The sequence below is a fragment of the Hippichthys cyanospilos genome, chromosome 5 (assembly GCF_059441005.1).
Source record: "Hippichthys cyanospilos isolate Australia breed blue-spotted pipefish chromosome 5, RoL_Hcya_1.0, whole genome shotgun sequence".
Lineage (NCBI taxonomy): Eukaryota > Metazoa > Chordata > Actinopteri > Syngnathiformes > Syngnathidae > Hippichthys > Hippichthys cyanospilos.
In genome coordinates this window covers 214,786-229,056 of record NC_142373.1, presented here as the reverse complement: position 1 = coordinate 229,056, position 14,271 = coordinate 214,786, and the positions used below count along the sequence as shown (strand labels likewise).

Sequence of the window (14,271 nt, the reverse complement as noted above, 5' to 3'; positions counted from 1 at the left end):
CTGAAAGATAATTTGGCCAGTCGCTAAACCCCTATCAAACTGAGGGGCGAATGTCCCCAAAGGTAGTGTCTATTTTGATCTCCTCTGGGTTTGTTCAAGGTTGTCAGAGGTTTCCAAAAGACTGCCAAAGGTCACCAGACATTGTTCTTGTTGTTCTTTTTTTTTGCAACATGAGCTGTGCAGGCAAACATTTCACAACCTCTGGTGATATTTTGACGACCCTTGTTGACCTTGAATGAACCCAGAGGAGATCAAAAGAGTCAATACCCACAGTGGGTGCTTTACAGTTCTGCACAACATCATTAGCAAAAACCCATAGCTCTCCAAAAACTGTTCACAAATACTTCACATGTTCATTTGCATTCAATTTGTGCTTTTGGATCATTCACAAAAAGTTCATACCTATCCCAAAACAGCTTACCCATGTGTCAAAACTAACTTTCCTTTTAAAATAAATTGTGCCCCCATCCTTGGCATTGTATAAGCACAGCGAGTCAAAGAGGTTTTGTCAGGATGGCAGAGTAGACCTCTACTACAGAACACAGGTTGTTTCTAATAGTCTTTGGTAAATTTCATTTCAAGTCAAATCAAAATCAAATAAAATTTCATTTGTATAGCCCTGAATCACCAGCTCTGAATCACCGAAGTCTCAAAGGGCTTCACATGTGAAAAGAGGTCATGTCAAGACTTCTTTTGAAAAAAAAAAAAAAAAAGTCATATAGAGACATCTTTTTGTTATAGGTACACAACGTGGGGGTGAACGGGGGAGTTCAAATCATCATTCACCATCTAGCTAGTCCCCTTCTTTAGGTAGGGGCAGGAAAAAGAAGAAGAAAGCTGCAAACAGGCCCATTAACTAAATGCTTGCGAGTATAAATGTTATATTAGTCAGGATTTAAAGATTTCTACTGAGGTGGCTGCGCAAACTTCCATAGGTAGGGCATTCCAGAGTACTGTCGTGCGAATGGAGAAAGCCTTTGATAACGTGGACTTCATTTTAGCCCGCGGGGTCGATAACAAAATGGCATTTTGTGACCCAAGTTGTCAGGACGGAACATATGGTGATGCTAAGTCGACGAAAGAGAAAAGAGCTAAACCGTATAAAATTTGATAAGTAATTAACAACATTTTAAAATCACATCTCAGGTGTCCTGGAAGCCAATGCAGGTCATCTAGTATCGGAGTAATATGATCGAACTTTCTCATCCTTGTCAAGAGTCTCGCTGCTGCATTTTTTACAGACTGCAGGCTTTTGATGCAGGATATGGGAAGCCCAGAAAACAAAACATTACAATAGTCTTCAAGTCTTCATTTCTACTGAATTAGGAATGGTAGCAACCAGACTCACAATAAGAGCAGTCCCCAAAGTGTGATGTCCTACACACTGCGTCGTAACTTAGCAAAGAATGAATCACTTCCGAAGTGACCCATTCGCTCATGTTAACTCAAAAAACTCGTTCTTTTGAAAGAATCACTTCTGACACGACACTGACTTACAACTGCAATCCTAGAACATGAACTCTTAGAATAGCTAGCTACTCTTGCGATCTACTAGGATAACCACTAGCCTTAATTAATCAAAAAATAAACAAGTAATTTCTCCAAGACCGTTATAGAACCTTTATGGGTGGAGCTATCACTATTCCAGTCTTCAATAATTTAGGTCTAGCACCGGACTTCTCTATTAATAAGCTATTATCAAAGCTGACCTTGAAGTTTCACACCAAGTACTACTCTCTTTTGTCCATTTATTATGCGTCACCAGTGTGTTAAAAAAATAAATGAATAAATAAAGCGCAACAACATTTTGAAGCGCCAGTGTGAAGTGTCTATCTTATTTCTTGTTTATATGGCGACTGCGTGAACATCCTGTTTTTAATTACTTCTCTGCTGCAGCAGATGCTTCTCGGCAGCAACCTGCTGCGGATGACTCCCCCGAGAGCTAATGTGCTGTGACAGACCCCACTTTTCCAATCAATAACTCGCCCTAAATCTGCCATCGCTCTGGCTGCCAAACGCAGGGCCCCTGCTTCTAATGGCGCATCATTTTCTTTAAGGGGGCGTAATTGCGGACGGTGACAACAAACAACGCAGAGGGAGAAAGTGCACACACAGGAAGTGACGTCCCAAGACTCATAGTTCCTTATTTTGGCTGCTGGATGCTCACTGCTGCAAAAGAGCCTTTGGGGGATTGTTGTGGTAAGTCGCAACATTTTGTAATAACTTGTGTCAAGTTGAGTATAGCGTGGCACATTTTTTTTTATATAGACGGAACATATCGTACATTTCTAAAAGTAAGTGTGTTTTGTAATAAATTGAACTTATATGAAGAAAAATACTGTTCTTTTGGCTTTAGTGTGTGGTGTGTTATATTAAATTTGAGAAATGTACAGCAGACATTTAATCAAATCAAATACAGTATAAAACTACAGTACACTGAGGTGATTATATGATTTGTTAACAAGGCTCATTAGGTTAACAAAAGTGACAATCTTACCTCCACATTTAGTTCCACTACACCACTTAATCTAATATGGAAAAGAGAAAAGAAATGAGTTGTGTGAAATTATGACACGAGTATACAAATCTATTCACGTTGTCATTACTTTGTTGCATATTTTAAGAGTTAATGATGTAATGTTTCCATGCGAGGTGTCAAATATCTTTTCAAATTGAAACAACTTTCGATTTCAAAAGGAATATAAGAGCAAGAAGTCTTCCTGTGGTGTTTTGTGGGCGGAAACCCCCACTTCATCATATGGGGGACTCAGTTCAGAGAACTGATTAGACTATATTCAATATATGATCAAAATATGTAATTTTACTTTTGTAACACAATTTTTTACGCTATTTGTTTAAAAAAATAATCCACATTTTATAGTTTTTTTTCTATCAGATCTTGCATATTAAACTAAAATAGTACATAATTTTCCTACAGACTGTATTTACTCAACTGTAGAGGGTAAAAAGCTCTTTACTGTCTTTATACGTACTGTATGTTTTCATATGTCAGGTTTCTAGACATTGACTCAGGAGACAGTGTAGTGGTGATATCCCCATTCTCTTTAACACAAGAGATCCCGCAAAGCACGGACATTGCAGCAACAGGGTGACCTTTGACACACAGCCATACTTACTAAATATTAATATTTTTAACACTGTAAAATAATGCAAGCTTCATTGTAATATTTGAAGGTCAGCATACGCAAGACCGAAAAATATTTCCTGAGATCTCTGCTACCATAAAGCATACATTGCTCGACAATTGATTTCCTGCGCAGCACGTTCAGAATTCTGATGTATTTTGATGGTAAAACCTCCTTTTTGGCTTTTATAACATCACTTCCGGAAAAAAAAACTCGGGTTGTGAAATGAAATTCTATTTTTTGATCAAACTCTGGGTGGCAACTTCCTAGAAACTTACATGTATGTACCGTATTACAAAACATCAAACAATGATTTCTTGTTTTTTTAAATAGACTCAATGAAAACGTTTGTGACCTTTAAAGTCGATGATTAGGCAAAGAAGAAAAAAAGAAGCTGTCATCCGTTAAATATCAGCCTATTTGTGGACAAGGCATCAGTGTCAAATTTCACACTGTAACTAAATAAACACATACCATCCAGGGCCAGAATTTACACAACTTAGTTGATCCAATTTTGTATCGTTCATACAGGCGATCGAATGATCCATAGATGATTTTTTTTCTTTCTCTGCAGAATACGATCTTCAGTATGACGTTGCTTCCAAACTCTTCATATTCTGGGTTTCCAGTTGAGCACCGTACATTAGGTCTGGTCTTCTACAGCTTCGTCTTCATCATCGGAGTTGTTGTCAATACGACCGCTTTGTGGGTGTTTGCCCTGACGACCAAGAGGAGGAGCTCTGTCACCATCTACATGATTAACGTGGCACTAGTGGATCTCACCTTCATCCTAATGCTCCCCTTCCGAATGGTCTACCTCCAATGGGACTACTGGCCCTTTGGTGACTTTTTCTGCCGTGTCAACGCCATTCTGAATGTGTTCTACCCCTGCATTGCCCTGTGGCTCTTCGCTCTGATCAGCGCCGATCGCTATATGGCAATCGCGCAGCCTAAGCACAGCAAGGAGCTGAGGAACGTCCCCAAGACGGTGGCGGCGTGCCTAGGAGCCTGGCTCATGACCTTGGCCGGCACCGCATCGTTGATCTTCTCAGGTGACGATCCTGATGGCGACACCAACTTCACCACATGCCTTAAAATGGTGGACTTCCTCCATATGCACTACAACGATCCCGTCGATTACACACGGATGGTATTTTTCTTCCTGCTCCCCATCTGTGTCATGATCGGCTGCTACGTGATCGTTGTGGACAATCTGATCCATGGGCGCACCTCCAAGCTCAAACCCAAAGTGAAACAAAAGTCTATCCGAATCATCATCACTCTCATCGTGCAGGTTCTGGTGTGTTTTGTCCCATTTCATGTATGCTTGCTGCTCCATTTAATGGGATTGGAAAAAAATAAGACATTCGGGATCTGGGCCTTGTTCTCAACATTCCTTATGAGCATGAGTACCGTTTTGGACATTGTTCTCTACTACATTGTCTCCAAGCAGTTCCAAGATAGGGTTATTAGCGTAATCCTATACCGTAATTACCTGCGAAGTGTCCGGAGAAAGAGCAGGTGCACGGGGAGCATGAGATCCATGAGCTACGTGACAAATGCCATGATGTGAAACACGAAATTAAACTATGAAGCAATATATCAAAGTGGGTTGTACGTCTGGAACAGGGCTCTGAAGTTAGGTTTGGATCTCACCCTGTTTGATTTTTAAAATATTGTGGGGATTGTAACCGTTTTCTCGAGTGGTTAACGTTTGTTTGGGTATTGGATGATCCATCTTTGCAATGGCAAGTTTTTTAGTCTTTAAATATCACGCTTTAGTTACTTATTTGGTTCCAACATGCCTTTTTCCCCTTTTTGTCTCTTTGTGTAACTAGGGCAGATCCACACTTTTTGTCCAGGCATCCCATGTAGTGCTTGCGTTTTCTTGCTTGCATAAGTTTTCTCGAAGTGATACAGGATACATCCGATACAAAAATGTGCAATAGTAGCTTGAATATATAATTTATACTCATGGAATTTGCAGCACAACTGTAGTGAAAACATCTGTGTGCTGAACTGATGGAGTCACCCAAGAGATTTTGGAGCATCTTTACACACAAACAACACATTTTTGGCTTTTGAATGTGCTGCTTGGGTATTAGCAATGCAGGTGAAAATCAGGTTCACAATCATTAAAACATAGCCTCCAGTAAGATCTTCGTGTTCTTTGATAACACACATAAAAATATTACAAAGATAACAGAGGATATTGAGGTGTAATACAGTAATACAGTAAGTCCATTTTAATACATTTCGTGTAGCCTGGGTACTTTTTGGGATTGATTATATTCTGAAATCATTCAAACATCCTGAAATTCAGTGTGATGGTCAAATGTGCCGTTCAGAAATTAAGTGTGCGCCAAAAACGGAGTGCCCATGTGCACACTCGGTGCTCCGACTGGGAGTCCAATGCGTCGGTGCATCAAGCATGTACAGCTGGAAACAGTTTGAGCGCCGCCACTGATTGATTTAGAACACAGACTGCGTTCAGAACTTAACGAAAGAGGCGGCCGCTCTGCTCTTACGAACACATTATTTTCAGTGTTGTGCACGAGAGTCAGAGTAAATTTCCGAATGCACCCTTTAGCACCGTGGCTCATGCAAGCATGGCCCATTTCATTTGCTGGTAAGCCAATTACAGACCTTTCTCAGTTCCTTATATGATCTGGCATTTTGTCCGTGACAGTTTACTGTGGAAAAGTAGCAGCTTAAAAGAGAAAACATTTTAATCCACTTCCTACTAATGTAGCTGGGTAGTAGGATGACATCTTCTGTGTTTGAGGGACAACGTTTAAAATGTCTGACTATTTTATGGTACTTGGCTAAAGCACAATCAAACTCACTGTCGAGGAAGGAAGATGTGATAACCCGCTCGATCATGTGCACAACACACAGCAGGTGCTGGAATGGTAGACGAGCACTATCTGTTTTTATAGTGTAACAACAAACACAGCAATAGAAAAGGGGGACATGGAATAAAAAATAGATCCTTCTAAGGTCATCAATAATTTATGATCGAGTTGATCCATGTAGCGATCACATTCAACCTTCTTGCCCTTTTGCTGACAAGTCTGAGTTTGGGCTTTTCGTTGATGATTGCTTCTTATTTCACCAGTGTTAGCAATTTTGGTCATGAGGGCGAAGACATGTGCTGCCCTAAGGTGGTACTTTAGGCTGGTTGTGCTTTGACGCAGCTGAAGTTAATCATATCTATAGGTCACAATAAATCAATAAATCACAAATTTGGTTTCATCTAGAGCAGGGGTTCACAAATATTTGGGAGTCAAGGACCACTTTTAGAAAGCAAATTTACCAATGACCCTCATTTCAAATGTTTGGGGAAACAAAACAAAAATATCCTTTAAACCCTTTTAATTAATCAACATATTCAATTTGACAACACATATATTTGTTACTTTTCAACCATACTGAAGTTTAGAAAATAAAAATTGCAAATTGCCTGTCTTACTGACAAACTGGGTCAATTTCCCCCAAACAGGTTTCTAACTATTATTTAGTCAAAAACAGCTTTATCAAATAAAACACCTTAGCTTTGCACACTGCGCAGAAGTCTGCAACTCTTGATTGGAAGGCCCTCAAATGGGTCTGATTGCAGGCAGATTTCATGCAGCCTGGCGACACAAGTTAGCTGAATTCTGATTGGCTAAAACCTCTAACCTAAAACTACAATGAAAGGAGCATAACCAAATGGATATAATAATATGAAACAAAAACAATAGAATATGGAGAATAATTTTACATACAAATTATATATTTAGTAAAAACACATTTAAAATGACATTTTAATCTTTCATTATAGTTATTATAATTAATATAGTTTATCATAGTTAGGATAATAATGTCAAGTCTTGTTAGGCCAGCAAAAAATAAAAATAAAATATATATATATATATATATATATATATATATATATATATATACGGACCACGGCCCCCTACCTTTTCCCTTTGAGATGCATCACCTTCTCAGCAATTGTCATCATTTTTTTATGGCATTTAGGATCAGTACAAGCCTTCGCGGGAGCAGCACCCTCTGGAGCTACTGCAAAAGTTAAATATATAGGAAAAAAAAAAAAAGTTGTGAATCTGTGTAATTGGAAAAAAATCCACAATGTGGTGAATCCGCATCATGGAAAAAAAAAAAATCTGTGAAGTGGAGAATCCGTAATAGTGGAGTAGTAGCGAGGGTTCACTGTATATATACAGGGTGTTCCAAAATGTTTGACCCCATTTCGTAAGCCAATAATTTCGACAATTTTCGTTGGAATTACCTCAAATTTTCACAGCTTTTAAAGAAATGTTTCATATTTTTGTGTGTAACGTTTGGCAGTTCTATCTTTTCAGGTTAAGAAATGCCATTCACTTTAAAAGAAAAGACATTTTGCATGTTAGTGTGTGCTCGGACTCAATCACCAAAGACACAAATTTTGCAAAGAAGGCACCAACTACAAAAAAAAATCCGGACTTGGTACCATAAATTTCAGTGAAAGGGCTGCTTATGCATACCTAAATTGTCAGGACGGCCATCAATGTATGCAGAGTCACAGGTGGCGCTCAAATTGAACATTTATGATAATCTGTCATAGAACCAACAAATATTTGTACTTTTCTTTGTAGATTTAACCAATAAAACTTATGACCTTCAACATAAAGTATATTTAGTTTCATTAAGATCCATTAAGTAAATCCAGAGATGTTATATTTATTTCAATCTTAAATGATTAAACCTTATACACAATGCAGCTGCGGTCATACGAGCAACGGTCTGGACGTTGAATCCGTTCATGATCAAACATGATAACAATGGAGAGTTTACACTTGAAATACCATTTTATTTCAAAGGAAATCTAGGTAAGAGCTTTCCAACGGTCTGGTCAACGTCTGGTAACGAACATTAAATTTTAGGATGACAACTAAAGAACAATTGCATTTATATGTGGACATGCTATAGTCTTGAGCAAATAAAAAAAAAAAAAAAATACCTGACCAATTTTTATGTATAATAACAATTACAATGATTATTGCAAATATTTATAAGAGCAGCCCAATACAGTAAAGTACATCAATATCTGCCGTGCACGTACAACAAAAAGTCAGTCACAGAAAGCATTGTGTACTAAATGTAATGGCCAGGTGATGGCAGCAACTTCCTGCCGATAGCAAGACCCCGTTTTTTCATGTCCCAGTATAAAAAGTGAAAGGTTTGATAAACATACATATCTAATTCTTTTTTTTTTTACTACAACAAATGGAGGTTGTTAACCTCTGCGGCCATCACAACATCCCTGCAGCTTGCATGTTATTGATTGCATGTTAAATGATTCAGACACTCGAAGTGCATTTACAGTAACATCATCAGGAGAGGTCAGTGAGGCTAAAAGACAAGGATATGAGAAACACAATAAATCTTTGCATAGTTTTCTCGTGTTGTGGGAAATTCCATCTCAGTACGTGGGAAAGATTGCATTCATTGTAGTCGTCAGTAGATGAATGCATTGCACTACTGTATGTTTGCACTGCACTGCAAGTAATAAAAAAATATAAACCAATCGAGACACACTTTCACATGAAATATAAGTATTAGATTACCTCAAGAGTCCACTCTACATATTAATTTTCCTTTTAGCCAGTCAGTTTTTTTTTTTTTTTTTTTTTTTTTTACCTTGACATTGTGGTACAGTTCAGTCCACGTGAAAGGCAGGTATTACCTGGACTGGCAGATAACCAATCACAGGGCAGGTTCTACACAATCTGGTTTCTGCAAATAGTTGCCTGGGTTTGGAGCCCATTTTGGAGCCCATTCGTAAGAGGATATCAAACACATGACTTCATTGACTTCAATACTTCTACTTTTATCGGAGTAGTTTTCGCAAAAGTAACAGTACTTTTATGTAAATAATTGAATACTAGTACTTTTGACAAATCTGGTCAGAGCAGGGGTTAAAGATTGGATCTTTTTTCAAGGTTTTTTGTTTTTTTTTAATCAAACAATTCATTGGCATTCACGTTAAAATGTCTGTTTGGTGTGATGAATTTGACACCGAAGTACAATTTTGATTGCCGAGGATCCCTAAATAATGATATATTCCATTTTTGTCTTTTCTGTTTATGACCATTTCGGATATGCTTCCAAAACACATATAAATCTAACACAATGGGAAAATAACATAATATACACAGTGGACGATGGTTGAAAAAATGTCCTCTGGTAGATTTACCTTGTTTAGTAATAATAATAATTTAAAAAAAGGAAGCCTTAAGTCATCAATCTTTAACACAAAGAATTTAAGGAAGTGAGGCCCATCATGTTAAATAAAGATAGCTTTACTGCCTGATGAATGACATGAAGATTCATAACCAAGTGGTCAAAGGTAAAATGAAATATCAGAGGATAGTCTATCTGTCCCACCTGTTCGACATCAACTATCACCCCCCCACCACCCCCAGAAAAGCTATAAGCTGTGATTAATTGGCCCAAGTATCTCTTTTTCCACAGTAAATCCTCAAATAGAATATCACACTTTGACGGAATGTGGCATCCACATTAAAAAGCAGAGGCATGGTAACCCTGAAGTGCAAATCACAAAAGTATACAACGCAAAACTTTAAACCCAATTCAAAAGACTGTACACACTGGCAAATCAACAATTACAAACTAAAAAATGCAGAAAAACGTTACAAACAAAAAAAACAAAACAATACAAAAGACAGAACACAATGTCAAACAAAAGCATCCCAAATAAAAATGCAAACAACTAAAGAAAATTAGTAGCAAACAATAACATTACTAAAGTTAAACCAACATTACTAAAGATAAACCAAAACATTCAATAAAAAAAAATCACAGCCAAAAAGCAAGCCAACAAACGAAAAACAAAAAAAATAAGACATCTTGCAAAAGATAAATTTCAACATCGTAACAAACAAACATACCCACCAACAAAAATTAAATGCAAAGAAAACAAAAACATAACAAAATACCAGTGGCTATCCAAGCATTTCACACTTAGGACTTCAGTGATTGGAGCCCTCATGCACACTCGTATGCACGTACACAGGCTTTTTTTTTTGAGCACTTAAACATCTATAAACCCTCATCAGCAATTAAAACATATCATTATACGTGCCAAAACCTAAGATAAGTCATAATAGTTTCAAATTATTTGTCCACAAAGTTTTATGAAGTCCACTAAGATCAGGCAAGCTGTAACAAGATTGTACACTAAATTACATATGACAATTTAATATAAGTGTCATGTCTATGCGTGGTAAAATGAGTTGGGAGGAGAAAGGAACGGAACCCCAAAAAATGCAGAAAAACTGAGAACTATGTGGCTCAAAAAGGAGGTTTTAACAAGGAAATGAGGCAGGACAGAACCGAGAGCAACGCTGGACAAAGTTTTACCAGCCAGGTGAACTAAATCAGACAATAAAGGCAGACGTGAGTGGCATCAGCAATTAAAACTTAGCATATAGTTTCAAATTATTTGTCCACAAAGTTTTATGGAGTCCACCAAGATCAGGCAAGCTGTAACAAGATTGTACACTAAATTGCAAATGGCAATTTAATATAAGTGTCATGTCTATGCATAGTAAACTGAGTTGGGAGGAGAACGGAACGGGCCCCCAAAAAATGCAGGAAAACTGAGAAATATGTGTCTCAAAAAGGAAATTTTAACAAGGAAATAAGGCAGCACTGAACGTGTGCAAAACTGGATGGACAAAGGATCCATCACCAGACAGGTGAACCAAATCAGCCTAACGAGAATGCAGACAATAAAGGCAGACGCGAGTTGAACAGAAACATGAACAAAACCCCAACAACCAACAAAAGCCAACCAAACATGACAATGGAATAAGAATGACACAAAATGACAAAAACATATTAACTCACCCAAAACGGCTGTCCCCAAGTTCAGTCCAAAATCCATTCTTCTTTTTCCTCAGAAAGACTTTCATGATTTGCTTGTAGAGTTTGTCTTCGCGTTTCATTTCCAATAATAAATCCTTTTGAATTGACATGGACGCCATCACGTGTCTTGTAGAAAGACCTGTGAGCTGATCGACAGATTGGCAGGCCAGTCGTGTTCAAGCTTTTGACTGTCGACGACTGTCAAGTACTTGAAGCATTCTCCGAGTGTAGAGATGCGAGCGCGGCAGAAGAGTAGTAAGGAAGAAGGAAAAGCTTTGGGAAAATTTTACCTCGAGGGTTTTTGTGAGGCGTTAGAATTTCAAGTGTAAACTCTGCTTCCTTCTTATTATGTTTGGTCAGCTACAGGCGCCACTCTAGGTCGAGGTCCGAGGAGTGCCTAGTAGCATGTGCAATTAGTCAACTCATCCGTTTGGCATGCAGGAAACCTTCACGGCACCTAGGGAAGCACTTTAGTAGCGAGGAAATACTGTACCGAATACGTAAAAAAAATAAAATAAATGTTGTCGTTCATTGAGTCTTGCGTGTTTTGTCTCTTGTAATGTATTGTTGTTTTTTAATTCATAATTCTTTTTTGATTTTCTTATTTCATTTGTGATTTTTGATATGATGTTGTGTTTTAACATTTATATTTATGGTTTTGATTTTTGTTCTGATTTGTTTTTGTTTGGGATTTTTGTTATGATGTTTTGTTTTGGCTTTTTGAATGTGTTTTTGTTTCTTTTTGTTTGTTTTTGGGCATGGTTTCTGTGGCTCTTTAGTGGAGCTACTCACAATAGACAAGCAGATCGAATTTTCTGTTAAAGATGGCTAACTCACAGTGTTTTTGGACGTGGCTTTGTAGACTGTTTTGTGGATGTGCTCCAAATGTACAAGCTAAGGAAAAACTTGTGAGTGAAATGTTCCAATGCTCAAATTTCAAACCACTTATTAAAATATCCAGCAATATTTTCATCATGCCTTAGAAATTTTGGACATTTTACATATTTGGCCCGGTAATAATAATAATAATAATAATAATAATAATAATAACATTAAAACATGCAAAAAGGCCTTTGCCCTGCATCCCCAGGGTCTAAAACAGCCACGCATTTTGCAGCAACTGGCATTTTAAAACAATTAAGTTTCCTGTCAAATGGTTGTGATGAATTATCCGGAAGCTTTACCCGCTGTAATTCTAAATCTTCTCCAACAAGTCCCTTTGTTGTCGAGAAATTAATGGAAACAAGATTGTCTTTCATGAGAGCTGATCTGACAAACACGACAGCCAGCTGCTCTTTCTCGTACAAGGCTAAAACAGTAAGCATTAAGCAGAGGGAAAAAGAAAAAAAACGGGCAGAATACTTGTGCTTTTTTCTTCTTTCCTACCATTCGCGTGGAGAAAACAAATCAGGCGACGAGCGCGCTTGGCCATCTGTTTTGTTATTTGATATGTGTGAATACGCGTTGTAATGACTTTGTTTGCGAATCAGCGCATGAGAGCTCTCTCGACGTGGCGGAGTGTTCAAAGCTAATCATATAATTGGAGACAATAGTCGATGACAAATGGAGACGCTCCAGGCCGCCAGCTGGGGAAGTGGATTTGTAATCATTGTCAAATCATATCGTTTTTTGTGCGAGTGCGTGTGCATGTGTGTGTATGCACTTGAAGACGGCTCAATAGAGTTTCTATGATGATCGCAGACGGAGCATTTGTTTCCCAAATGTTGCTTAGCTTATGTGTATCATGATTAAAAGTGCTTTTAAAAACGTGTTCAAATCCATGCAGCGGTGCATGGTTAAGCATGAAGAGTAGTTGTAGGGGTAATGTGGGAGGGATGCTTAAGTCTCAAAGGGAAAGTACTTTCCCAAAAGCACTTAAAAACAGTAACCCATGCCTTCGTCACATTTTAGCTGGATTCAAGCACTTGGAGTCAACCAGTTATCTGTCTCCAGTTGATCCAAAATATCGCTGCTAGCCTGCTAACTGGTGCTCTTTTGAGGGAGCACAACTTTGGCTTCTCTCCCTGTGCACTTTATTTTAACATTATTTTATTTGTTTTTAAAATTTTAAATGATCTTGCCTCTCCTTACCTCGCTGAATCACTCCACCTCTACGCACCTGCCCGTTGCCTCATTTCAGCAGACCAGATGCTACTCGAGGACTAAGTGGAGGCTTAGAGGGGAGGAAAAAAAAAAAAAAAACACTTCTCTCTCAACTTTCCAAACGTGTCGCATAACACCCGTTTAATCTTTGGCTTTCGACTTAGCATGAGAATGCATTGTGTTGTTTTTTGTGTGTGTTACTGTTTGTATATTATTAATGTATTGTTTAATCTGTTTGATTTTATATGTCCAGTTTTTATTTTATGAACAGTGCTTCGTAACTATCATGGTTTTTAGAGAACAGTATTAAAGGAAAGTTGCGTTGACATGATTAACATCACTTGTGTCGCCCTGAGTATTTGCATCCAAAATGTAAACCAACACATTTCAGAAAACAAAACAAAAAAATGCAAAAACTCTTTGTTGATCTATTAACATCGAATAAAGAGCAAGACATTTTAAAGATTTAGGCCTTGTCTACATGTAACCGGTTAATTTAAATCTCCATAGACTCCCCCTTATCGTCGTTGTTTGTTTATTTAAAAAAAAGTCGAGTCTATATGAAACCCTATAGTGTGGTTTCAAATTTGTGTACAAGCATGTCCAGTCGCTAGGCGGCAGTAATGTCGAAAATTTTGTCCAACCACAAAGAACTTTTGCCTATGACATGTCCAATCAGAAAGATCTTCAGTCTCTGACGTCACCGGTATTCACGTCTTCAGCGGGAGAAAGAGTAGCAGGATGACGCAAATCCCCATTGAAGCTGGTCACATTCAACCACGAAAGCGGAGGCTTGGTCAAATCTCCACTTTGGCCCGAGGTTTTGAAACATTCGATTTTGGTGAAACAAAAGCACGCCAGATAAGGCAAATAGGGCAAAACGGAGAGATTTACTGCCCGTTTGCAAGAACCCCGGCTACATGTACACAAGGCCTGAAATGGACAATATTTTTTTCAAATAACGGACAGCTGTGGGGGACTCACCAATATTATTTACTAATAGTACAGTATTTGCTAAAACAATATGGTATTGACACATTGGGGTTTTTGTCCCAAATGATTTATTTAGTTATGTATTTATTTAGTT

The 14,271-nt window shown here is 38.0% G+C and overlaps 1 protein-coding gene across 2 annotated transcripts; it reads left to right on the top strand.

Moving 5' to 3' along the window:
* The first annotated feature begins 2,163 nt into the window (after positions 1–2,163).
* On the top strand, positions 2,164–4,719 carry LOC148423081 (N-arachidonyl glycine receptor-like). 2 transcript variants are annotated; one of them, XM_088415679.1, is made up of 2 exons: positions 2,164–2,199; positions 3,721–4,719. In XM_088415679.1, the coding sequence occupies exon 2, from the start codon at positions 3,736–3,738 to the stop codon at positions 4,717–4,719; it is 984 nt and encodes a 327-aa protein (XP_088271805.1). In that variant the 5' UTR covers positions 2,164–2,199; positions 3,721–3,735. The 2 variants fall into 2 exon arrangements, with proteins under 2 accessions (XP_088271805.1, XP_088271806.1); XM_088415680.1 differs by lacking the exon at positions 2,164–2,199 and adding an exon at positions 2,230–2,294.
* The last annotated feature ends 9,552 nt before the right edge of the window (positions 4,720–14,271 follow it).